At 39.7% G+C, this 25,492-nt stretch overlaps 1 protein-coding gene across 1 annotated transcript in view; it reads right to left on the reverse strand.

The window, feature by feature from the left end:
• Cpne8 (copine 8) overlaps positions 1-25,492 on the reverse strand; it is a 176,396-nt gene that overhangs the window by 119,385 nt on the left and 31,519 nt on the right. The window contains exons 4-5 of the mRNA XM_032885320.1: positions 8,346-8,449; positions 844-883 (exon numbers count right to left, since the gene is read on the reverse strand). Of these exons, the coding sequence (XP_032741211.1) occupies positions 844-883; positions 8,346-8,449 (144 nt within the window). The remainder of the gene's footprint in view (positions 1-843; positions 884-8,345; positions 8,450-25,492) is intronic.

The raw sequence follows: 25,492 nt of genomic DNA on the forward strand, positions 1-25,492 counted from the left end.
GTGTGTGGGTGAAAGGTGACCACTCTGCTTTCTGACTGCTCATCCTACCTCAGGCTCTTGCTCCCATGTCTTTGCTGCCATTCCACATAGAACTGGAAGACAAATCAAGCCCTTAGTTTGCTGTTTCTCAAAGTTGTCCATCACAGCAGCAGAAATAGCCAACAGACCCTGCTACTTGGTTTGATCTCATTTCAGTCATTCACACCAGTAACAAGCAGATAAATCAGTATTTTTGCCAGAGTACCGTCCACTCATCTTCTCCATCTATCCATGGAGATATCATGCCACGCTCTGACTCTACTGCTCCCCGACTGCGTGCTACTACTGCTGGAAAACGCCATGATCTGGAGAGAAGAGACTAGAGAAACAGGCATGGCTTGACCTGAGGACAAGTATACCTTGTACTCCTATTTTTGGTTGTGAACATATCCTTTAACATCTTGCACTCTAAAGAAACTGACGTGAGAGGAAATTCTGCTGAAAAGCTGAATTACAGGAGGTAGGATAATGCCTTGGCCTAGAACTCATGCATCTCCCAATGTCTCTGACATGGAACCTACTAAGACAATCTGACTCACTCTCCCATACTACTCAACCTGATACGACATAAAATGGGCCCACATCTTAAAAACAAAACGAGAACGCTGATCCTTTCTACCAATGGAAGTTACTGTCTTTCAATAAGCTCCTTCTAAGTGTGACTCCAGCATTCTTTTAAAATGTTACTTGTTTTCTATGAAAAATCACATCACATCAAATATCATTCTTAAATTATCAAATGAGCATTAATATACCAATAAACATATTTTAAAACAATATATAATAATAAAAATATGAACTTACATGTTTGGACAAGTTGGGACTCTTTGAGTCAACATCATACCTAAAAAAAATTAAAAGTATGAAATTTAAATTATTTTCACAAAAACACAGCTAAAATATAATGTTTCCTAGAACACAAAATGTAAAAGTTGATTTGAACAATAACCAATGGAACATTGCGAGTAACATATTTTAAATTCCCAAGCATCCAGAGATAGACGTGACACCTCTGGGTCACTTGAATTCCACATAACCAAAAGTATAAACTCTGCTGTTTGAGAAGTTGCAAATCGATCTGTTCCTTGAATCAGTAGTATCCATGTGCCACTCTAATGACGTCAAAATCTCTTTAAAATGGAATATTTCCCCTCTGGATATGAAAACTAACTGTGTCTTTTTCACAGCACATGTGTATTAGGTACATTATAATTCTTACCTGAGAGCTTAAATGCTACTGTTAAGGTTGAAAACTCACTGGAGTTGCAGAAACTACTTTCTTTCCCAACCACGAGGCATAGGGAAACTGTTTTATGTAAACAGGAATAAATTTTGTAAACAGGAATTCACACTGGAATTTGATAAGCCTGGGTTTTAACCGGTTGCTACTGGAAATAGATGATCTCCTGGAAAGAATCCAAGATGTCTCTTTTGACTGGACATGACCAAAATAACATCAACATAGGAGGCTCTCTGATAAGATAATATGGTTCTGGGACTAGTCTTTCTGTAAATCAAACCCTTTTTAACTCATGCATGACTTTTATCAAAACTCAAGGCCGTCTTTTAAAGGTTAAAGTTTTCTCTCTCACCTAAATAAATCATTTCGTAAAACACCTTAGTTAATGATAGGGGAAAAAAGAGATAAAGGAAAAGAAAAGCAGAGTTCATTGTGTGTACTAGTATACCCAGGATACTCAGTGTGCCCAGTATACTCAGTGTTCCTGGTTATACCCAATGTGCCCAGTATACTCAGTGTTCCCAGTATACTCAGTGTTCCCAGTATACTCAGTGTTCCCAGTATACTCAGTGTTCCCAGTATACCCACTGTGCACTATACACCCAGTATACCCAGTTTTCCAAGACCGGGAAGGGGAAGAATTACTGCCAGATGAAAATTAGTTTACAACCTCACAATGCAAACCCACTCAGAAGAACGGTAGAGTCCTGTCCTCCATGCCACCATATGCCTATTACAGTGAACAGCTGTGGTCCAGAATTTAAATCAGCGAAACATTAACCTCAACTGAAGGGCTATAAATGTGAGCGCAGAGATACTTCTTATCAAGACTTTTAAAGGGTAACATTAAAACAAGTAAGCGTAATATCACCAGACATGAATCAAAGCAGTGCTCTTTCTCAACCTCAGAAAAAATGTCTTCTACGCTACTGTAAACTGGGGCCATGAAGCATGGCATGTTCGAGTAAATGAAAAAAATAAAATAAAAGCCCATATTCTCATCATGACATTACCTTAAAAAACAATCTTTTTTTTGCCTACTTAACAAAGCTTTTTTTTACTATATTATCTCAAAGTCAGGAGACTCACGTAGTCTCTCGGTAAATCTTAGGTCATCTGTGAATTTGTAAAGCATAAAAAAAGGCTATGATTATTCTTTTTGCTGTTGCTGCCGTTGTTGTTGTGGTGGTTGTGGTTGTGGTTGTTGCAGGACCAGAAAATGAACCCAGAGCTCCATGTATGTATATATTAGGCAAAGTACTGTCGGACAGAGCTGTGTATCCAGACTCTTTACTTTTTCCCCATTTAATTTTTTGTTGGTTTGAGTAAAGTCTCAATTCCTTGCCAGGGCTGACCTTAAACTTGAGCCTTTTGAGAGGCCGTATCCAAGCCCGAGCCACCAGGTCTAGCTCTGTTTCTTTTTAATGGAGTTTTCCTCCTAAGCTTATTTAAAAAAATAGGAAGACTATGGTCCTCACAGAATACAAGCAGTGCACCCTGTATGGCCACAATGTTGCTTAGTGACTATTCTGCTCATAGAAGACAATAAATGACAGGCTAGGAAGCCCAGCACTCATGCTGGGAGGTCACTCCTCTGGATCCCAGCAGGAATTTTATTGAAGGTAGTTTTATCAACAACAGCTTCTAGACATCAAAGCTTGAATTATGAGAGTCATGAACGTTCATGCATTCAGGGCATACTGGACACAGTGGGGATACTAGGCACAGTGGGGATACTGGACACAGTGGGGATACTGGGCTTACTTAGTACAAAGGGAATATTGGGTACAGTGAGCACATGGGGCCTACAAGCCACACTGATACACTCAGTGACTTCCACTTTTCCCTTCTTTATCCCTATTTTTTCTATCATTGATTAAGATGCTTTCTTATGCAAAAATATTGTAATTAGATGAGAGAGAAAGTTTTAACCGACCGTCTCGCATTTGGGTACATCTTAGAAGTTATAATTCTAACTAAGACGGGCAAATGCTAGCTACAATCATTTCTGTGTTTCAGTTGAAACTATCATCCCAGGTGGAATCTTGTATCCCATGATGCATAGCTCAAAAGCTACCAATATCATTGGATACCATGGCCCAGTGACCAGTTGAGTATTCCTCAAAGGACAGGCCATTCCCTACTGTGCAGGGCTAAAGGGGAATTTTCTTCTACTCTCCAAGAGCATGGGTGGAGTTAGCTTCAAACCTGAGCTACCTGTAAGGAGTAGAAGACAAATCTTGCCAACCCGCCCCATGGAAAAGAACATCAGAAAAGGTTCTAAAAAGGACTTCTGTGAGTCGGGACTGCTTTGTCCTAGGTCACTCACTAGAAGATGCTCTCAGTGTCCCTAAGCCTGGTACTTAGGGAAGCTCTACATTAAAGCCCACACCTTTGCCTACCAACACCCTCTTCCTTTCTGTGCCCACTTCTTTCCTGGATGTCCCGAAACAAGTGAGCGGAAAGCAAGAAATGTTTAAAAGTAAAGAGCCCCTGAAGAAGGAACAAGATGATTCTGTTTAACAAAAGTGATCGGAAGTTCATGAAATGAGGGCTTCACACCATTGTTAGGCAAGGGAGACGATCGGAATGGACACATTGGAGCAATCAGAACAAATGAAATAATTTATTTACACCTCAAAAATGTTGAAATCCTTCAAAGTAATTGTGTGTTAATGTATACATTTAGTGATTACCACCGTCTGACTAATCAAGAAATATTTTACTCTGGGCCAGTCAAATCTAGACTCATGAATCTCTTGTGGGGTTCAGTCTCCATGGGAGATCCTATCTCCTCTCTTCTGCACCCTTGTACATCTCACACAGTGACTGGGCACTACCATGCCTTGCTCAAAGTCACTGTCGTACATGCAGCCTTTCCTGCCAACAATTAAGTTCACAATTACACCAACAGTGTATTTATAAGTCATGGTGAATTATTTGAGTGCTGGGTGTAATAAAGGAGCACACCAAAGCTTTACACGGGTCCCAGAGACAAGGGGAGACCATGATACAAAACTGATAAAATATTCAAGACAACCAGAAAGGCAAAGGGTACGTGGGATAATCAGAATGGTAACAGTCTGGACCAGTGGCATCAGGAATACAGGCAGATTCTATCTGTCTGTCTGTCTGTCTGTCTATCTATCTATCTATCTATCTATCTATCTATATATATATATATATATCTACCTACCTACCTTCCCACCTACCTGTCATCTATCTTTTTATTTATTTTTATATCTATCTATGTATCTATGTATCTATGTATCTACCTATCATCTATTTACCTACATACCTATCATCTATCTATTTATCTATCTATCTATCTATCTATCTATCTATCTATCTATCTATCTATCTTTATATCTATGTATCTATGTATGTATGTATCTGTTCATCTATTTATCTATCTATCTATCTATCTATCTATCTATCTATCTATCTATCATCTACCTACCTATCATCTATTTATCTATCTACCTATCATCTATCTATCATCTATTTATCTACCTACCTATCATCTATTTATCTATCTACTTACCTATCATCTATCTATCATCTATTTATCTACCTACCTATCATCTATCTATCTACTTACCTATCATCTATCTATCATCTATTTATCTACCTACCTATCATCTATTTATCTATCTACTTACCTATCATCTATGTATCTCTATCTTTATCCATCCTGCCTTTCCTTCTTCCCTAAATTTTCCCCACGAACAGAAAAACGGAACTGTAAGTCTCTCATAATATGCAGTTGCTAACATAATATGCTTTCCTTTGCAATGTTAGGCACTGGACTCAGGGCCTCCAGCACACCAAGCAAGAATTCTGACACCGAGCCCAGAACAGGTACTCAGGGCTGAGTTTCACTTCTCTTTCTCTGGTGCTGGTGAATCTTCCTCTCAGTTTTCAGTCACCTAGGAGACACACCTCTTCGTGCACCTTTGAGGTTGCTAAGTTTGAGGCGTAACTGGGGAGGGAAGAAGACCTTTCCTGAATGTGTGTGTCCTGGCTGTGAAATAAATGGGAAGAGTAAAAGGGAAACTGCAGATGAACACTGGCTTCCGCCTGTCTCTGCTTCCTGGTCAGCATCACCATCAAGCTGCCTGTACTAATGTGTCATCTGAACCACGACAGACAGCTTCCTCTGAGCTGGGAGCCGAAATGAACCATTCCTCCCTTAGCTGCTTTCTCAGTTACTTTGTAACACCAATAAGCATGAATCAGTAGAAATCAACAAATCAGAAAGTCATTTGCGTCTATTTGCTGGTTACTTAACGCAGATGTACTATGGAGGCATGATCCTGGAAGCCATTTGCTGGCCACTGCTCACCGATGTGCTGTGGATGGGTATCCTGGGTATGTGATGTGGTGTGTGTATGTGTGTGTGTGACTAATGAAGTAATGAATCTTCCTTCATGCATTTTACTTACATAACAAATTATACCAAAGTATAGAAAGTAGACTACTTATTACCAATAGAAAGCATTATATGAGATAGCTCAACAAAATAAAACAAGGGGATCAAATGCCTTCAGAAATGCACATGAATGTGTGGCTTGCTTTCCTTGAGCTCTGCAGTCAACCCTTTCTAGTCCTCCTTGTTCCAGCTTTTAAAAACATGAAATTGAGATCTTATTTGAACTAAAATTCTGGAATTTCAATAAAGTGCTATTTAACTCAATCCTGCAGAACACTGTCATGGTTCAAGGATTGATGTGGTTTCTGTGAGACCTGTAGTTTCTAGGAAATTGAAGTTACAGGGTATAAGTCAGCCTGCCTTGGTTATTTTCCATTTCCTGACACACTGACATAGCAGTTCCTGAAACACACTGCAATGAGTACTGGGGAAGGAATGACCAGCAGGTCATGAACCCAAAGAGCCAGTATAGGAGGACAAAAGGACAAAAGGTAATAGCAGAGAAGAAAACGTAATAGCTGTCACCTGACCAAGGTGTTTGGTGCCTGTCAGCAGACAGCAACCAAAACCCCGGGGAAATGGTTGCTAACAGTCAGAGCTAAAGAAGCAAGAGTTCAGAGTAGTAGCAAAGTCTGTATATGCCTCTCTAGGTTTACTGTCAACAAACCGGAATACTCCATGGGTGAGCTTGTGTGCTTCCTTTCATAGTAAAATTTCCCTTTCACTACTTTATCCCCCAAAATGCAGATCAGAGTAATAATAAATGCCCACTGAGTAGCAAGCAGGGACACTGCCCCAGGTTACCTGCAGTGGAAGAGTGGAGTCAATGAAAATGAGTGTCAGTAAATGGTAAAATGCATTATATTCCTGCAATAATTGTCATGGAGCCCTAAAAATGAATGAATTCTATTTTGTGGCATAGAAAAATACGCAAAAACTTAAAGATAACAGGAAAATACATTTGCCACAGTTGCCCCATGCATGTGAACTACTTAAACTTTTTTTTTCCTTAAATTGGAATAACAGAATTCTTATTTTTCAAATAGTTATATCATTTTGCATTTGCAATGAACACCTATTACTGTTAAGTGAAAGAAAATCCAGATAGGTGTGAAAAGGAGAAAGAAAAGGGAAAACGAAACAAAGAATCATGAAATGGTGACTGGTTTTAGGATAAAATTGAATTGAGTACCATGCTGCTGTGCTCGATGAACCATTTCAGAAACAGTTGCTATCAGCTCTGAGCAAGGCGAGCAGTGAGCTGCTTTCCCACAGTTCTTACCAAGTGTTAAGTAACAATGTTGCAGCCTCCATGGTCAAGGGTAGGCAGAAGACACTTTTGTTCTAGTTTGGTTATTTGGAAAGATGTTTGTGGGAAATAAAAGCTTATTGTGACTATCATAAAATTTGCTTCCTAAGTCTGATGAACATCTAGCACCCTTGAAGGAAAGCATTTTGAATTATTTTGTTACATATATTTCAGCATAAAAGAAAAACCATTAGTAGCAGTAAAGAACTTACTTTATACTAGGAGAGACACTGGGACTCGTCTAAATCAGATATTGTCATCTTTTGTTATTAAAAAGTATTTATAGGTACCAATAGGCTGGCATGATTTTTTTCAACGATTTAAACAAGGCATTAACCTTTTAAAATACTTTTGAAATTCATAATCATTAATTATTTTGATTATAATTAGCACTATATTATATTACGCAGAGTACCTTGAATACAAGTTACACATTTCTTTCTGTCCCCACTCCCAGGTTTCCTTCCATGCATGTTCAGACCCTATTAATCCCCAAAATTCACCTCTATGGAACAAGGACTCATTTATTGCTGACAATTAAAACTGTTGCCTATCTGTGGATCTGGTTCCACTAACTGGGTCACCTGGTCTGGCCCCAGTGACAAAGGATGGCACTTGATGTGCCAGGGTGAGAATATCCAGGAGGGGGCTCCACCCTCTCAGAGGAGAAGGGAAAGAAGGGTAGGGGATGGAAGATGGCAGAACAGGCTGTGTGATTGGGTGAAGGTGAGAAGAGGGGGCAATGATTGGGATGTAAAGTGAGTGAGTGAATGAATGAATGAATGAATAAATAAATAAATAAATAAATAAATAAATAAATAAATAAATAAATGGAGAAAAATTGGCACCATGCGTTCTTTGGTCAGGGACTTGAAATTGGCAATAGTACTTTAAAATGGTTGATTTGGTGTCACACCCTTGGCCTTAAAAGCATGAAGTATGTACCTAGGAAAGCCATTGGGAGACAGAAGTACAGTACTAGGCTAGCATGCCATGGGGAGAAGTGAGCCTTCTGGCATTAGCTATCATGCTACATGTGCTCCCTTATAGTCCTCTGAGATTGATGAATCCCACTGGGGTAGAGGTAGGTTTGATAGGAAGCCCACTTACACTTCCCAGCATAACTAATCGGTCTACTCACCTATTCGAATATTTCGAAATAGTAAGAAAAAAAAGATATGTTCAGTACTGTGCTTCAGCCTCTGACTGGATAGAATAAAAATGCCTTTTTATGGGGCATCCATGTACTCAGGGAAATCTACACAGTCCAGACTGCAAAGTCCTTAAAAATCATGTTTATAATGCCATGTTTTAGTAGAACTTACAAGTCAAAACGAAGATTCTCTCTTTCTTCAAAGAAATAATCCAGAATAAACTTTCTTACAAAATCAGGATTCAAAGTATTATCAATCACTTCAGTTCTTCCAAACTATAGACAGAAACAGAAGAGGCACAAAGGTTAAAAACAAACCTTCCGTGGTGACTTACTTCAAAGTGTAGCGTTCAGTGTCGATGTCCCTTTAAACGATGAGAAATCAATACCCAGTTGGCTTGATCAACTACAGCTCCAGAGAGAAGTGCTTAAGATCAAACCACCGCTCAAACTCCCTCAGGAAAACAAACATGAACTTGAGTTCATTCTAAACTCAACTACAGGTTGTAATACATCACCCTCCCTTCTAACTTGAAAGACAAAGCCCTTTCTAACCTAAAAAATCCATGTATGCAACATATTTATTTTTTAAAACAAAACACTTTTTAAAAAGTCAGACAGATAATATGTATTCTTAATTAGAGAGCCAAATATTCATAGTTCTCATCCTCAACTTTTATAGGAACTGGCCCTTCGCACAATAAGGTCCATTAGTCATGTTTTCAGCAGAAGTTTCTTCTAATTATTCTATACTTACGGTATAATTTCATCCAGATGGACACATTATAATGACATATACCAATCCTGCATGCTTCTTAAAAATGGGTAGTACTTCAGCTTAGTAAAACATGTTTCTCTATTTTGAGGGAGTGGAAATAAGGGAACAGAAGTGCATACTGGGCCTCTCTCCTTTACATGTAAGGAAAGTCATTAGATGATGCTCCGAAAGTCAGCACAAACATGCAGGACACAAGTGCTTTAATCCTCAGCTAATATTCTTCACCTCCAGCTGCCACCTTAGCTGTGAAGCCATCAGTCATTCAAGCAGACAGGCTGTCTTGCTGGAGAACCTATTCTAACTAAAGTTCCAAGAAGTATTATCTTTTTAATAAGAAAATGGAGAACCAAGCTTACCTATTCAATGTGAAGGCCAGGGGCTGCTTTAACCTTTATGTGTAAATGATTATATAAGATACTTATAATATGTGTGCGTTATGGCCAACTAATCACTCTGTCACAGAGAAATAATTTGCCACTGAACAATACTTTATTATGGACCAATACCACATGGACAAATTAACCCAACAATTAGCATCTGTATACAAAGTGTGTCCCTACAAAAGGTGTATGCAGTTAGTTCTCCAGCTTGTGAAATCATTTTGAAAGGTTCTAGAAAATTCAGGAGGTGAACCTAGTGGACAAATTGAGTCACTAGAGTTGGGGTCTTGAGGATATTTATTCCTAGTCCCTTCTTTTTTTTCCTGTGTCCCTTTTATGCTGGCTACCATGTAAACTTCTTGCTTCACATGACTTTCCACTATAATGTACAAAATAACAAAGAAACACATTCCTCCTTAGGTTGCTTCTATAAGGAATTTTGGACACTGATTATGTCAGAGAACTGGGCTTTTGCTGTGACTAAGCCTTATATACCATGCTTAGATCTTTAGAACTAACTAGTGTGTGGGAGAAACATGGAAAAGTTTGGAGATGTATGTTAAAAAGACTCTAGAACATCAGTTTAACCTGTGTGTCACAGGGGCCCCCTTAGACCATCAGAAATATCAGATATTTACACTACAATTCATAACAGTAGCAAAATTAAAGTTGTGAGGTAACACCAGAAATGATTTTAAGGTTGGGACTCACCACAACTTGGGGAACTGTATTAAAGGGTTGAAGCATTAGGAAGGGTGAGCACCACTGCAGTAGAGTATTGTAAACAGAGATTAGTGGGTGGTTCTGGTGGGAACTCAGAAGACCAGGAAAATGATCAGAATGTGGACAGTAAACATTGCTGACTGGCATGGAACTCACAGAGATCTGCTGCTCAGGAGGTTCTAGACACATGTCAGAACTACACTGGGCATTGGACGAGAGGCCATTCCTGCTGTATTCTAGGGAAAAACAATCTATGTTCCTGCCATAAATGAGACTGAATTTCAAAATAACAAGTTTAATTGATTTGGTGGATAAAATTCCAAGACAGCATAAATTTTGTCAGGAGCCATCAAGGAGAAGCTAAAAATTAGCAGGTGATCTTCCTGAGAGGGTCCGCCTTGGATTAAAAACATCTATGACGGATTTGCTCTTGCATGCAAGGCCCAGGAGAATTTCATTTTAGGAAAGATTTCTGCTATTATTATGTTTTTCCTATTATAATTAAATATATATATATAACAATCACTAGGTATTAGCCCACCCTTTTGAGCAGATCTCTTCAGAGCAATGAAGAATGCAGTGATGCTATATAGACAAAGAGATGATTTCTTAATTCTTACTGATGATCCTATAAGAATCCCTAAAATTAGAGTAATTACTAAGCTATTTTATTATAGGACTGCTATTAAATCTTTTCTGACAGTAAAAACTGCAATCAGAACTCTGCCGGTCTTCAAGTGTCATGAGTTAATTGCTTCTGAGATAGCAAGCAGGAATCTACTACTCAGAGCATATTGCAAGAGGTTGCAAAACCATTAACCAAAGGTCATAAAAAGGGAACTGATGGTTTACTATAGGTGCAAGGACAGAAGATAAAATATTGACTGGGTTTATCTATACAAACTTCAATAATTACTTAGTTACAAAGTGATGGTTTTTAACTCTCCATGAACATATAGCTAGTGACACATGATAAATGTTTAGTCAGATAATTACTCCTAATAGATATGCATGTAAACATTCTCTGTTGTAGACTTCTTATTCGATTTATGATTTGAATTTATGTGTAAACTTGTGAACTTTTTATCATGTGATGATGTATTCTGAAAGATATGTAAGTGCTGAAGACAAAGAGAAGAGAGATCCCTTATCTCCTTTTTCTTACGAAGGTCTTTCTCTGCTTCTCTTAGAGAACGTTTTAGCCAGGACTCAATAACTTTTTAGACAGAACTGAACTCAAGAAAAACTTAGAAGAAAGGCATTGGGAGTAATGGTATTGAGAATAAGGGTTTCATAGTGACATAGAGCAGGAGGAAGAAGCAAAATTAGAAGAAGAGAGCAGAGAGAACTTTTTGAAGGAGAATTTTTGTAGAAAGTCTTTGGAGAACTGAAGAACTTAGAAATAAAGGCTAAAACCACTTTCCAAGGTGTCTTTTTTTTTTCCAACTTCAACTAGCAGGCTGTGAGTTAGAAACACGCAGTTCCTGCATACATAGAACAAAGGCATATTCCCCTCCTGTTTTATGATGAGGTACTAAACAGTTTCTAGACTCAGAGCTAACCCCGATAGGCAGGTCATCTACAGAAGCAAAGTGATTTAGATTTAAGATAGGCATATGTTTTATTATTTATACAACAACCCTAAATATCTGGTAAGACCAAGTCTTACCCTACAGATGCTCTTCCCCCTCCACTGTCACAAGAGGAACCAACAAGAAAGAGGAATCACAGGGGCTGGACTTCCGGCCACATTTGTGCTATAGCATGGGTTCTGATGGCTATTTGAAGCCAGATTTATAGTGAGAGTCAAGAGTGAAAAATGTCCACGCAAATAGATTTGGGAAGGCCCCTTATCAGAAAAGAAGCAAGCTAGAAGCAAAGGTCATGCTAAAGAGACACACACCACTGAAAAGAAGTCACGTACCCAGGAATGGTGGAGCACACCTTCAGTCCCAGCACCCAAGAGGCAGAGAGACCAGTGGATTTCTGTGAGTTCCATGCTGGCCATAGTGATCCCTGCCTCAAAAAGTAAAAAACAAAACTAACAAAAGTTCTAAACAAACAAAAAAGAAAGCCATGCACTTTCTGTGAGCCCCCACAGGGATGATGCTGTAAGACCATCTCAGAAACTGGCCAGAAGTCACTCACTGGAGGATATACAGTCATAAGTCCACTTGAAACAAGTTTGCTTGAGAAGAGAGAATACATCGGGTACACTGTTCATACACAGCCACCTGTGGATGATCCCCCTGTGTTCAGGCACACACACACACACACACACACACACACACACACACACACACACACACACACACACACAGAAGCACCTGAAGCCATGGTCCAAGGGAATCTGGACCATCACAGTTTCCAGTTACTGGGGCTAAAACAGCTTCTAAGCTGAAGTGGGAAGCCTTGATCTGGCAAAGTACTACACTCAAAGGGAACTCCGCCATTCTCCATGTTTCCCAATACCCATCCCTTGTTTGAACTTCAACCCAAATCTGTACTGAGAACACTGGGAAATAAGAATGAATTTTCTTAGCAGAGATTCCATGGGATCATCAGCCCACAACTCCTCAATTCATTAGCCACAAACATTCTTACTATTTCTTGTTTATAGCAGTGAGGGCTGATACACTATGCTATTTCTACTGAAAATGAATGACAGCTATTAAAATTCTGCCTTTAACTAGTCATGTATAAATCATGACTGTGTCTGTCTCTGTACCTCTTCAAACAAATTGCCCTGACATTGCCATGGCCTTCAAGATGCTAAATTCAGTGTGAGTTTGGGACCCTGGCCTCACAAGGTCCCTGGGTCTATCTGACATAGCTGATGATTCTATTCTTTATCCTTCCTGAAGCATGCTTTTTAGCTTTCTGACTTCATGGTTGACTACATTTTTCTCTAGCATCCTCAGGTATTCAAGTCCTCCTTTACAGAGCATAGTTCTAGTTTCTGACCTCCTAATAGGCACGCTTTGACTGGGGGGTTGTCATTTGGGCTTTTTTCTATTCACATGTGTCCTCTCTAAAACTGGTGAGGATGTAAAGCCCCTAATGTTTCCACCTCTGAACATAGGATTAAGGCTTATCACTTGCCCACTTCCACCTTCTGCCATGTGAAAACCCTCAAAGGAGAGCCTCCCTAAAAGGTACAGGTAAAGAACAACCTTGTGGGTGAAAATTAATTTCGGCATTTCATAAATTACACCCCCTGGTACTCTTTCATAGCATTACAAAACAGACTAAGACTATACATTTGACTTTATAAATCACCTACTTAATGGTAACTTCTAAGTCTATGTGACCAGACAGAGTCACCTTAGTAAAGGCTTGTGCACACAGTTGTGAAGAGTCATGCATATATCTGATTTCTTGAGTTACATACACATCTAATAGTCTTACAGGCCCTTCAAAATTATCATCCAATAATAAACATTACCCCATTTCCCTCTCTAATCTTGGCACTTTGGCCTACCTCTTGCTAAAAAGTGATTCTATACTGTGCTATATGCTAACCATAACAGTAAGTTACCTATATGAACAACTTCCTTTTTAGCCTACCAATGCCTCTTCATCACTACTTCCTAAATTATCAATTTTTACTTCAAAACATATTGCCACAATGGCCCACTTGATAATTTCATATTACAAATTTAAGTCAAGATTTCTGTCTTATAATGGATGAATTCAAAGGTTTTCAACTCTGTCTCTCCTATTTTCACTATAAATTCCACAACCAGAGACATATTGAAGTAATGTAAATATTATGCCTTTTCAGAAGACTAAAAGAGAACACATCAGACAAACTCTTTTCAGTCTATAGGACTTGGCTCCTCTCAAAGATAACTAATATATTTTTAGATTTATTTTATTTTATTTGTCTAATCTGTGTCTGGTCACTTCGGTATGATTCTTTTCCATTTATTTTCTTATTTTCATTTTTCTTAATAGTTTGATGAAATTCCACTGTGTGTATTGACCATATTTTCATTATCCATTCATCGACTGATGGATATCTGGACTGGTTTCATTTCTTTGCTATTGTAATAGAGGATTAATGAACACTGAAGAGCAAGACACCTATGTAGGAGGATACAGAGCCCTCTAAGTATGTTGCAGATGGTTCTCATAACAGACCTATTTTTACATTTTGGAGAAACCTACTTGTTAATTTCCAGAAGTTCTATATTAGTTTATCCTCCCACCAATAAAAACAAGGACTCCTTTTTCCCATATTTTTGCCAGCATTATAATTGCCATCCAGATCTGCACCCAGATCTGAACTGAACCCGTCAAACAGCTCCCTGCACCCAAATCCCATAGGGGAGGGGAGAGAGCTAGACCCTCAGAACACTCCTGAAAAATCAGAGGAGACTACTCTCTGCCCACATTCCCAACTCAAGAGGAAAATTCCTAGGGCCTTCTGTGCCCCCTGTGTACAGGACCTAGGAGCAGTAAGGGCAGGACCCTTCTGGGTGCTGCCCTCGCAGAGAGCTGAAAGCCAACCACCGGGAGCGACTACATGCCTGAGAGCTGAGGTAAGACCAACTTTTCTGCTCCAAGTGACCTGCCTGATGGACTCAGGACATGCAAAGGCAGAAGTTCTCTGGGACCAGGCACTTCCAGTTTCTGGCTGTGGCAGGAACTTTTCTGATCCTGGCTCACAACTCCTGCTTCCAAATCCCATGAGAGAGAGAGCTGAATACCCAGAAGTATGGGCAACCCTGAGACTGCTGGGCAGGACAGATTGCTACTTCTGCCCACCTTTGCCCACATCCCTGGCCCAAGAGGAAACTGCATAGTGACTCTGGACACAGGAATATATGAGCAGTCAGCTGCAGGAGCCCCGCAATCTAGGTCTGTGCCCAGATCTGAACTGAATCCTTCAAACAGCTCCCTGCACCCAAATCCTGTGGGGGTTGGAGGGAAGCTAGACACTCAGAAGTGCGGACACTCCTAAAAAAATTAGAGGAGACTACTACTACTACAATCACTATTCCTTAATATCTCTCAACATCAATGGATTCAATTCCCCATTAAAAAAAAAGATTACACTGGATATCAATGAGGACCCAGATTCTGCTGCCTACAGGAAACACACCTCAAAGACAAAGACAGACACTACCTCAGAGTCAAAGGCTGGAAAACCACTTTCCAATCAAATGGTCTGAAGAAGCAAGCTGGAGTAGCCATTCTAATATCGAATAAAATCGACTTTCAACCAAAAGTCCTCAAAAAAGATAAGGAAGGACAATTCATATTCATCAAAGGAAAAATCCACCAAGATGAACTCTCAATCTTAAATATCTATGTTCCAAATACAAGGGCACCTGCATACATAAAAGAAACCTTACTAAAGCTCAAAGCACACATTGCACCTCACACACTAATAGTAGGAGATTTCAACACGCCACTCTTATCAATGGAAAGATCATGGAAACAGAAATTAAACAGAGACATAGAGGGACTAACAGAATTTATTAACCAAATGGACTTAATGGATATTTTTAGAACATTCCATCCTAAAACAAAAGGATATACCTTCTCACCACCTCATGGTACCCTCTCCTAAATTGACCATATAATTGGTCACAAAACAGGCCTCAACAGATACAGAAAGATAGAAATAATCCCATGCATCCTATCAAATCACCATGGACTAAGACTGGTCTTCAATAACAACAATAAGGAAAGAACGCCTACATATACATGGAAGTTGAACAATGCTCTACTCAATGATAACTTGATCAAGGAAGAAATAAAGAAATCAAAGACTTCTTAGAACTTAATGAAAATGAAGGTACAACATACCCAAACTTAAGGGACATAATGAAAACTGTCCTAAGAGGAAAACTCATAGCTCTGAGTGCCTGCAGAAAGAAACAGGAGAGAGCATACATCAGCAGCTTGACAGCACACCTAAAAGTTCTAGAACAAAAAGAAGCAAATAAACCCAGGAGGAGTAGAAGGCAGGAAATAGTCAAACTCAGGGCTGAAATCAGCCAAGTGGAAACAAAAAGGACCATAGAAAGAATCAACAGAACCAAAAGTTGATTCTTTGAGAAAATCAACAAGATAGATAAACCCTTAGCCAGACTAACCAGAGGTCACAGAGAGTGTGTCCAAATTAACAAAGTCAGAAATGAAAAGGGAGACATAACAACAGAATCTGAGGAAACAAAAAAATCATCAGATCCTACTATAAAAGCCTATATTCAACAAAACTTGAAAATCTGGAGGAAATGGACAATTTTCTAGACAAATACCAGGTACCAAAGTTAAATCAGGAACAGATAAACTATCTAAACAACCCCATAACTCCTAAAGAAATAGAAGCAGTCATTGAATGTCTCCCAACCGTGTGAACCAACAATGGGTTCCACCTCCAGACCTGCCACAGAGTGGGTTTGTGGCACAATTTCCTGCCCAACTGTTCTGGTCCCAAAGTCATGAGATTCAGCTATGACCCAGTTTTATATCAGTGTCGGGGGCAAAGGACTATCCTCATCATCCTTCCCTAACCTCAGGCTGTTGTGGTTATCTTCAAGAGGGTTAACAGCAGCAGAGTTCTAGATTAACCTTAAATGTCTAATGAGACACACTCGCATTCTGTCCTATATTACTCCTAGCTGCAGCTCGGGCTGCAGCGGGTACACCGCTGAGACTACAGAGGTTCTTACAGCTATGGAACTAGGGTATGACCCACTTTGGTGTCTGCTCTGGAAGACAAAAGCCAGGCTTTTCCATGCCACCTCAAACTTGCAAGGCAGAGTAAAAGCAAGGCTACTCACTCACTGTAGGGCAGGGTAGCAGGGTAGGCTTTTGCCCAGGAACCTATGACAGGCCACAGGAACCTAAAACTGGGTAGAGCCATTCACAGGCCAATGTCCGTAGTTGGGACCTTTGGAAGAGGACCAGCATCAAGGAAAGATGTCACTTTAGTCCATCAGACTTTTCTTTTGGCCACATTTTGTGGCAGCAGTATCTTGGGTCAGAAATCTACCTCAGCACAGAATAGGCCTTGGTCAGACCTGATACTGCACAGTACTTAGTGAGCTATGGTACAGTTTGCTGACTTAAATTTATGGATTTAAGTGTGACATACAATTCTGCAGCTGGTGATCCATGGTGATCATGTCACTATCTGGACAATTAAAAGTCTTAACTGCAGGCCTGAAATTTTATAAGGCATGGGGGTCTATACTCTAGACCCAACAAGAGACTCATAGAGTCAGATTACCCTTTTTAGATTTTATCCTAATAACCTAATACGTAGTGAACAACAGCCAACCACAGATCTGGAGCAAACCCGAGCTTAGGTCACTTTCTAGTGCTGAAACAATCATCACCCAGACTAACAGGAACACTGGAGACAGAATTTGAAGAATCTCTGAAAAAATGAGCAGAAAGAGAAAGGCTTGTGTTTCTAGAAAAACAAGAACAGATAATGCCTGACTACAATGACTAGAATAAATCCTTCATTCTTTGATGTGCAGAAAATGCACCCCACACCAAGAATCAGAAAATTTCAGGGAAATCATGATGTCACCTGATAACAGTTAAAATAAGATGAAAGAAATCAATGAAATAATATCTATAAGGAGAAAAGTTAGGAGAATTGAATCAGCGGTTTTAAGGAAACTCAGTGTGGTTCAAGGTGAAACAAAGAAATGATTCGACCCACTAACAAAGAAACTTAGGGAGAGGGAAGAAAGTTAAAGAAAAAAATCTACAAAATTATTGAACCGAGATGCAGAGGGAGTGAAAGTAAACTGTAACAGAAAGATATCGCCAGCACAGATTAAACAGAGAGAGAATTAGTGAATTCAAAGGCAGGCTATTTGAAAACACATAGAGAGTATCACAAAGTAGATACTCTGGTAACAGGCTTCAGAGAGACAGAAGCTCGGGAAAAGAGGAGGGTTTTTCAAAGCAATGTTAACAGAACTCTTTGCAAACCAGAGAGAAATGCAAATATCCAGGTTACAGGAGGTCAGAGGTCGTCATATTTAACTTGGACAAACCTACCGCAAAGCATATTCTAATCAACCACTCAAATGTAAAATAGGAGTATTCCCAAGGCATTAAAATAAAGAACAGGTAGGCGTGCCCTAACTCCTGAACTCAGACTTCTCAAGCTTTCATAGCATGAGAGAGAGACATGAAAATAATGAGAAAAAAAAATTAACCACAACCAAAAAGACTAGCAGGGATATCCTTTAGAAAGATAGGACAGGAAGCAAAAGCTGAGATCACATACTTCCGTAAGGCCCATCCTAAAAACAATTGGAGGGAATTATCCAAATCGAGAGAGATGCTAACAAGTGAGGACATGTGAGAAACTACATCCATCCAGACTCTGCTGCCATGAACGGGGTGATAGACCTTCTCAAGCTCAAGGGGTTCAGTCTGTGGCACTGTTGGGAACCTCACAGAAGGAGGGTAAGTCTGAAAGCATGACCATGAATGAAGTATTGGGACCAACACTGTTTCTCTTTCTTGCCACAATGAGGTGAACAGGCTTCGAGTGCCACACGTTCCCATCTAATGTACCACGGGACCCCATCCAATGTATCATGTGGTCTTACCCAATATACCATGCGACATAACAAAACAAGGCCAAAGGAACACAGAATGAAACCTGAGAAACCATATGCTAATAAAACACAGAGTTGATGTATTCTCCATCCTGACAGGAAGCCAACACAAAATTTAAAATACTTCTGTCAGTATATAAGACAGCAAAACAAAAAGTGTGGCATATACAATTACAAATTCCTTCAAAATTTGGAGTACATCTTTCCAGTCTTTAAAGGTTTCTGTAGAATAATCAGGTGTCGTGACTTCATAAGTGACTTGCCCTTTCACCCTTGCAGCTTTTTTTTTTTTTTTTATACTGGTGGAATAGAACACTTTTCATTTTCATCTTTATTAACTTGGGTATTTCTTATTTACATTTCGATTGTTATTCTCTTTCCCACTTTCTGGGCCAACATCCCCCTAACCCCTTTCCTCCCCTTCTATATGGTGTTCCTCCCAATCCCCCCATTACCGCCTCCCCAACAATCACGCTCACTGAGGTTCATCTTAGCAGGGACCAAGGCTTCCCTTCCACTGGTGCTCTTACTAGCTATTCATTGCTACCTATGAGGTTGGCCTGGGTCAGTCCATGTAGTCTTTGGGTAGTGGCTTAGTCCCTGGAAGCTCTGGGTTGGTTGGCACTGTTGTTCATATGGGGTCTCAAACCCCTCCAAGCTCTTTCAGTCCTTTCTCTGATTCCTTCAACGGGGGTCCCGTTCTCAGTTCAGTGGTTTGCTGCTGGCATTCGCCTGTATTTGCTGTATTCTGGCTGTGTCTCTCAGGAGAGATCTACATCCGGTTCCTGTCGGCCTGCACTTCTTTGCTTTATCCATCTTGTCTAATTGGGTGGCTGTATATGTATGAGCCACATGTGGGGCAGGCTCTGAATGGGTGTTCCTTCTGCCTCTGTTCTAAACTTTGCCTCCCTACTGCCTCCCAAGGGTATTCTGTTTTTATTATATGTTTTTAATGTTTTAACTAGAATTTCATTGATAATTTCTTTTCTGGTCTTGTCTATTTGGTCTGTAGACTTCTTATACTTAGATGAGGAATCTCAATTTCTGGGTGATTTTTCTGATAATAAAGGTTTTTTTTTTTAATGATGCCCAAGAATAAGTCTCCCATATTCCATCCATCTATCTATCTATCTATCTATCTATCTATCTATCTATCCATCCATCCATCTATCCATCCATCCATCCACCCACCCACCCATCCATCTATTTATCTCTCTCTCTCTCTCTCTGTGTGTGTGTGTGTGTGTGTGTGTGTTAATTTTTCACTGAAATTTACTGTGTGCTATAATTTCTCTACTTTGCTTTTAATCCCTGGCTCTCTAATTTTAGCACGGTCCATTCTGTTGGCATGTCCTTCCACTAAAGTTTTTAATTGGCTTGTTGAGTTTTTCATTTCAGTTTAGGTAGTTATTAATTAATCCTTTTTAATTTTATGTCTTGGAGTAACTTCCTTACACCATTGATATTCTTAGCCTTTGTCTTCTTTGAGTTAGTTGACCACAATTCTAATCATTCTCTTGAGTTCATTTTTATATATTCTCCCCGTCGCGTTCATTAGGGGCCATTATTATGAGTTTGGTAGGTTTTGGAGGAGATGGTATCTTGTTTTTTCATGGTGTTTTTATTTCTGCATTGGATTTGTGCATCACGAGTTAGTACGTTGGTTGAGTTTTTCTTTTTTGTCTTTTTGTTTTCTCTTTTGGCAGAGGTATTTACAGAATTCAGGATGCGGTGGATTTGTGGTAGAGTTGGGACCTTGACTTCCTCTTTTTTCCCCCCTGGGTTTTGGGGATGCATCCACTCTTCAGTTTCTCTCCTAGTCTGGTATAGACTAAGCAATTAGTAGGTTCTGGATGGCTCTGGCGTGAGCAGTCATTGTTGTACTACTCTACCTCCTGTGGTACTCAGCTGCAAGGATCAAGTGACCATTGAATTCTCTGTCCTTCAGATGTGTGACGGCTCTTGGCATTATTTCCTAAGCTGATTGTGTGTGTGTGTGTGTGTGTGTGTGTGTGTGTGTGTGTGTGTGTGTGTGTGTAATATGTACATATGGATAATTGTTTGTTCTGTAGGTTCTGTTTCTCTAGAGAACCCAGAGTAATACAAGTACCAATGAAACATAATGAAGTCTGATATTTATTCTACGAAGTGAGAAGTAACAAGAACCATAGTATCATTACAGGATTTCAAGGGTACAAGCAAAGAAGCACATGTGTCTCGTGGCAGAAATCCTATTTGTGAAGTTAAGAAAGCTGAGCTGTGAAGAATCCCCCAGTGATTTCTAAGTAGGTGTTACGCATTCATGATTCACCGTGGCGATGAGTAAATGTTGAACTACTAATTGGGCATGAAAGAAAGCCCACCAGAGACAACTCCAACGACGTTAATCTTTTTAAGCGACAATATTTGAAATTTATAAGCAGCTGCAGCTGTGTGCTCCCCTCGCATTGAAACATATGGACTCCATAATCGACTTTAAATGTTTAAGAGTAATTCACAAATGGATTCATTTTAAAGAGCTAAACTCTAACTCACAGAAGTTAACGGTGTTTTCCAAGTCTCTATTGGCATGCAACAATCTGGGGGATTTCCTTCACTAAGTCCATTACCTTGTTTTTGCATTTTCATAATTTATGACAACTTTTATCCTTTACAGCTCTGAGAGTACTAAGAGATACATTATTTCATGAGTTTTCCATAATGCATCATTACTAGATAAGAGATACTGAAGAAAATATAATTACACTAGTGTCAGATACAATTTAAAATCAGGGTTTGGACTACAAAGGGTTTTAAGATGATCTTGTATTTATCTAAACTATGTTGCTTCTCATTTAATCATTTTGCCAGGTCATCTCTGCAATCTAAATGCTATGCATCTCAGAACATGAACTCATAGTAAGCTAATGCTTTTGATAAATCACCCTTCATTTAGACAGACGAACAACTCTAGTGGAGTAAAGTTGGTATCTAAGTCAGTAAATTTGGTTATAGAAACAAATTAAAGTTGCTGAGAAAACTAAGTATCCCATACACTTCCTCAGGCACACATACTCCATTTTCATACTGTAACTGCCACACCAGCTACACCATTAGTGCTCACTACACACTGGCGAGATTAATAAGTGATTAAGCTTTTGTGAAGTTATTAAAAAGTGCCCATATTTTCTAAGTCTGATCTGAAATAGCTAGATAAATACTTCTCACCCTGATAAAACAACGTTCAACACTTAATGTTCTCGGAAGAATTGATACAGTTACTAAAAGTTTTGTTTTGAAGCCCCTAACAATGTGAATCCACAAATGTACAAGAATATTAATGCCGAAAACAAGCTCTTCCTGCTGATCCAGCACAGCCCTCATTGGAGGTTTCCTGCCATAGACATCCACGGTGCCTCCGCACTGTCGCTAGGAACTCAGTCTCATGTGACAAACTCTAATGTTGCAAAGGTCTTCCTTAGAGTGTCCCACTCTACTGCTTTATACCCACTTCTGGATAAGAACATTTTATCTGAGGACAGTCTTCGTGACTATCTAGCCTCCACACTGTTTTCAAAGCAACAGGGGCTGGCTCTAACATCAGGACAGAGGCCTCACACACATACCTGCCCCTCTGGGTACTAAAGCATAGACACCAAAAAGGAACAGTTTGGAATTTGCTTCCAGGGGACTAAAGAGCAATAGTATTAGGCCCAATCACCACAAATTGCCTAACGACAATCGCTTTTTACTTATAAAAATGGCAATTCTATGCAGTTCGATGTAAATGCCTCCTTTTTCTTCATAAGCACTGCGCATGCCTGAGTGTAGCTTCCCCTTGCATGGGCTGTTAGCAGCTGTGTAACACCACATTTACAGATTGAATCTGAAGCCAAGTAAACCCCAAAATATGCTCTCCTATCATATGCAAGGCAAGTACCAGGAACAGAATTTTACGGTGTTGAACGTTATTACCTGCTGCTGGGCAGTGTTTTGTTTTGTTTTGTTTTAAGAAAAGTTGTCTTCCCTCTTATAATCCCGGTGTATCCTTAAGTGTACGGTACTTATATGCCAGCTATTGCTGCTAGCAACTAATATTTCATTGCTGGAACAACTGTAGGAGCTGAAATCATCTTTGCCCGTGTTACACATGCATGCGTAGAGTCAGCAAGAAACCAGGCGCTGCGTTACCCTGGGAAATGTGAGGATACACTTACCTTCCTTGAGCTGAGGAATCTGCCCTCCTTAAGAATTGTCACGGGGATTAAGTATCAAATGGGGTGTGTTTTGTTGTTCAGTTCTTTAGTTGCTAAGGGCTAAGTTATGCTTGTCTCCTGCATCTGCATTTCCTCCTATGCTAGTCTCTCTCTCTCTCTCTCTCTCTCTCTCTCTCTTGTTAATACTGTCAGCTCTTTTGTGGAGTTTACCTGTTGGATACCTTATCCTCTCATCCCCTATAGCAGGGCTGACTGGAGGGCTTTGAAGACTGTAATGCTCTGTGCTGTTCTCCTAAGGACCTAATGGCTCTTGCAGGGGAGCAGCCTCCTGAGAAGAGAAAGCGGGTTACTGAGATAAGGACGCTTTTGTGAGCTCATCCCAAGCTCCATCCTGGCCCAGTCTTCTTTCCACCACTGAATGATGGGATAAGGCTTCGAAGACATGGTCCCCTCGACATCTGTACTAAATTTCACAGCTTCCAAAGTGGGAAGAAATAAATACTTTTTCTCATAATCTATCCAAACATCGGTGTTCTTTTGTAGAAAAACAAGCAAGCGAAGACGTCCACTGCCTCTCAGTCTTCACCCACGGCTTCTTCCCATCCAGGCTAGCGCTGGGTCCTGCTTGCTTATCACATCGCCCTTTGAATGTGGTTTCCTGTAAGCACCATTTTCAGTTCTCTCAGTGACAAACAAGAGAGCAGCAGAATGTTCTATTGTGCCTCAGCATTTTATCTTAGTAATATGCTACCTAAATGTAAAAGTTCCCTAGTATATATATATATATATATATATATATATATATATATATGTGTGTGTGTGTGTGTGTGTGTGTGTGTGTGTGTGTGTGTGTGTATGACTTTTGAGTTTTGTTATTTTTGTTTCTTTAGATTGAAGCTTCAAAATTAATTACAGCATACCCCCAATGACATGAAATGTCTTTACCTTTATAAAATCAGAAGGTAATAGCTTGAATTGGATATTAACTGTATTCACCAGAGTAGTCTAATAGCAACAGTTTCAGACAGCCATAGTTCAAAGCACCATTCTAAATACTTTGTAACCGAGTATCACTGGTCAAGGTGCTTATCCATTTGTGCTTCTGCTCCCTAGACCAGTGATTACAATAGCCCATTCTTAAGTTTGTTGTAAAAACTAAATTACTTAATAAATGAGACTGGCTTAAAACAGTTGTTATCCATTCTTGTGGTAAAAGAGCTTGCAAACTGTATTTTTAAAAAATCACTTCACTAATTGTGTGATGATAAAAAGAAAAACCTAAGACTGATTTTAACCAAACAAAACTTGAAGTTCAGTTTATTAACAGACAACAAGAGCACTGCAGTGCAGCTCTGAACATTTTACTCCATTGTTTCTCAGATTCCCCTGATGTAATAAATTTTCTGACTGTCATCATTCTGCAGTTGCACTGGCTAAGTGCCTGGTTCTGTATTTACCACGGTTCCTTTATTCGTTATTGAAGCATACTACTCTTCAGCCCTGTGTGGCATTTATGGTCTGTCAAGAGTTGTCTACTGCATAAGCAGGATAAGAAAAAGAGGAACTGAGAGTTTGTGTCAGGGGATTGCAAAGGAATTTAAGAAAATCAAATTCAAAACCAAATAAAAGAACGAACAAGAGGAAGGGGGCAGACTTGAAAGAACAATCCAACAGGGAAAATAAGAGCTGACCCATGATGGGGGAGATGGCTCACTGGGTAAAAGAACTCGATTTGTAAGGAAGAGGATCCTAGTACAAGTCCTCAGAAAGGGCTGGAGAGATGGCTCGGGGGTTAAGAGCACTGGCTGCTCTTCCAGAGGTCCTGAGTTCAAATCCCAGTGTCCATGTGGCAGCTCATAACTGTCTGTAACTCTAGTTCCAGGGGATCCTACACCCTCCATACAGATATAACAGGCAAAAACGCCAACAAACATGAAATAGAAAAGATCAAGAATTCCAAATATACAAAGAACTCATTTTAAAAGACAAAAACCCTAAAATTGGAAAATAAAGAAAAGAAAAAACAATTCTAAAGAAATGTCTACCATCTTTTAGTCAGGGAATGGCCTCACACCAGTGAGAATGGCTAACCCCAGAACTAGGGAGGCAAAGACGTAACTGGGCCCCTGAGGGGCTCATTAGCCAACAAGCAACTAAAAAAGGACAGGGCAAGTTAGCAAATTCAGAAGCTGAAAGGTTCAACAGAGGAAGTCAGATACATCAACAAGGAAATATGAAATCTTACAAAATGGGCTTCCTAACCTAATCACAGAAGACATACATGGTACACATTGAGGCATACATATTCCAGAACACACACACACTGTGTTGGGAACACACACACACAGAGAGAGCAAAGATTAAAAACAGAGAGAGGGAGAGAGAGCCACCCAATTAGATAAGATGGATGAGCAAAGAAGTGCAGAAGTGGAATGAAACAGAAAAGGTATCGCAAAACTGAACTGAGAATACGTTGTTGCTCTCCAGGGTAAGACCTAAAGAGAATGATGACTCTTGATGACTGATTAGGTAATGAGGATATGAAAAGAAGTCGGAACAATCGAAAAAAAGTAATTATCTATATATTTATAGAAACCATAATGCAAGCATGGGGAAATGGCGACGACTTGACATTTAGA

This window comes from Rattus rattus, chromosome 1 (genome assembly GCF_011064425.1).
Source record: "Rattus rattus isolate New Zealand chromosome 1, Rrattus_CSIRO_v1, whole genome shotgun sequence".
Lineage (NCBI taxonomy): Eukaryota > Metazoa > Chordata > Mammalia > Rodentia > Muridae > Rattus > Rattus rattus.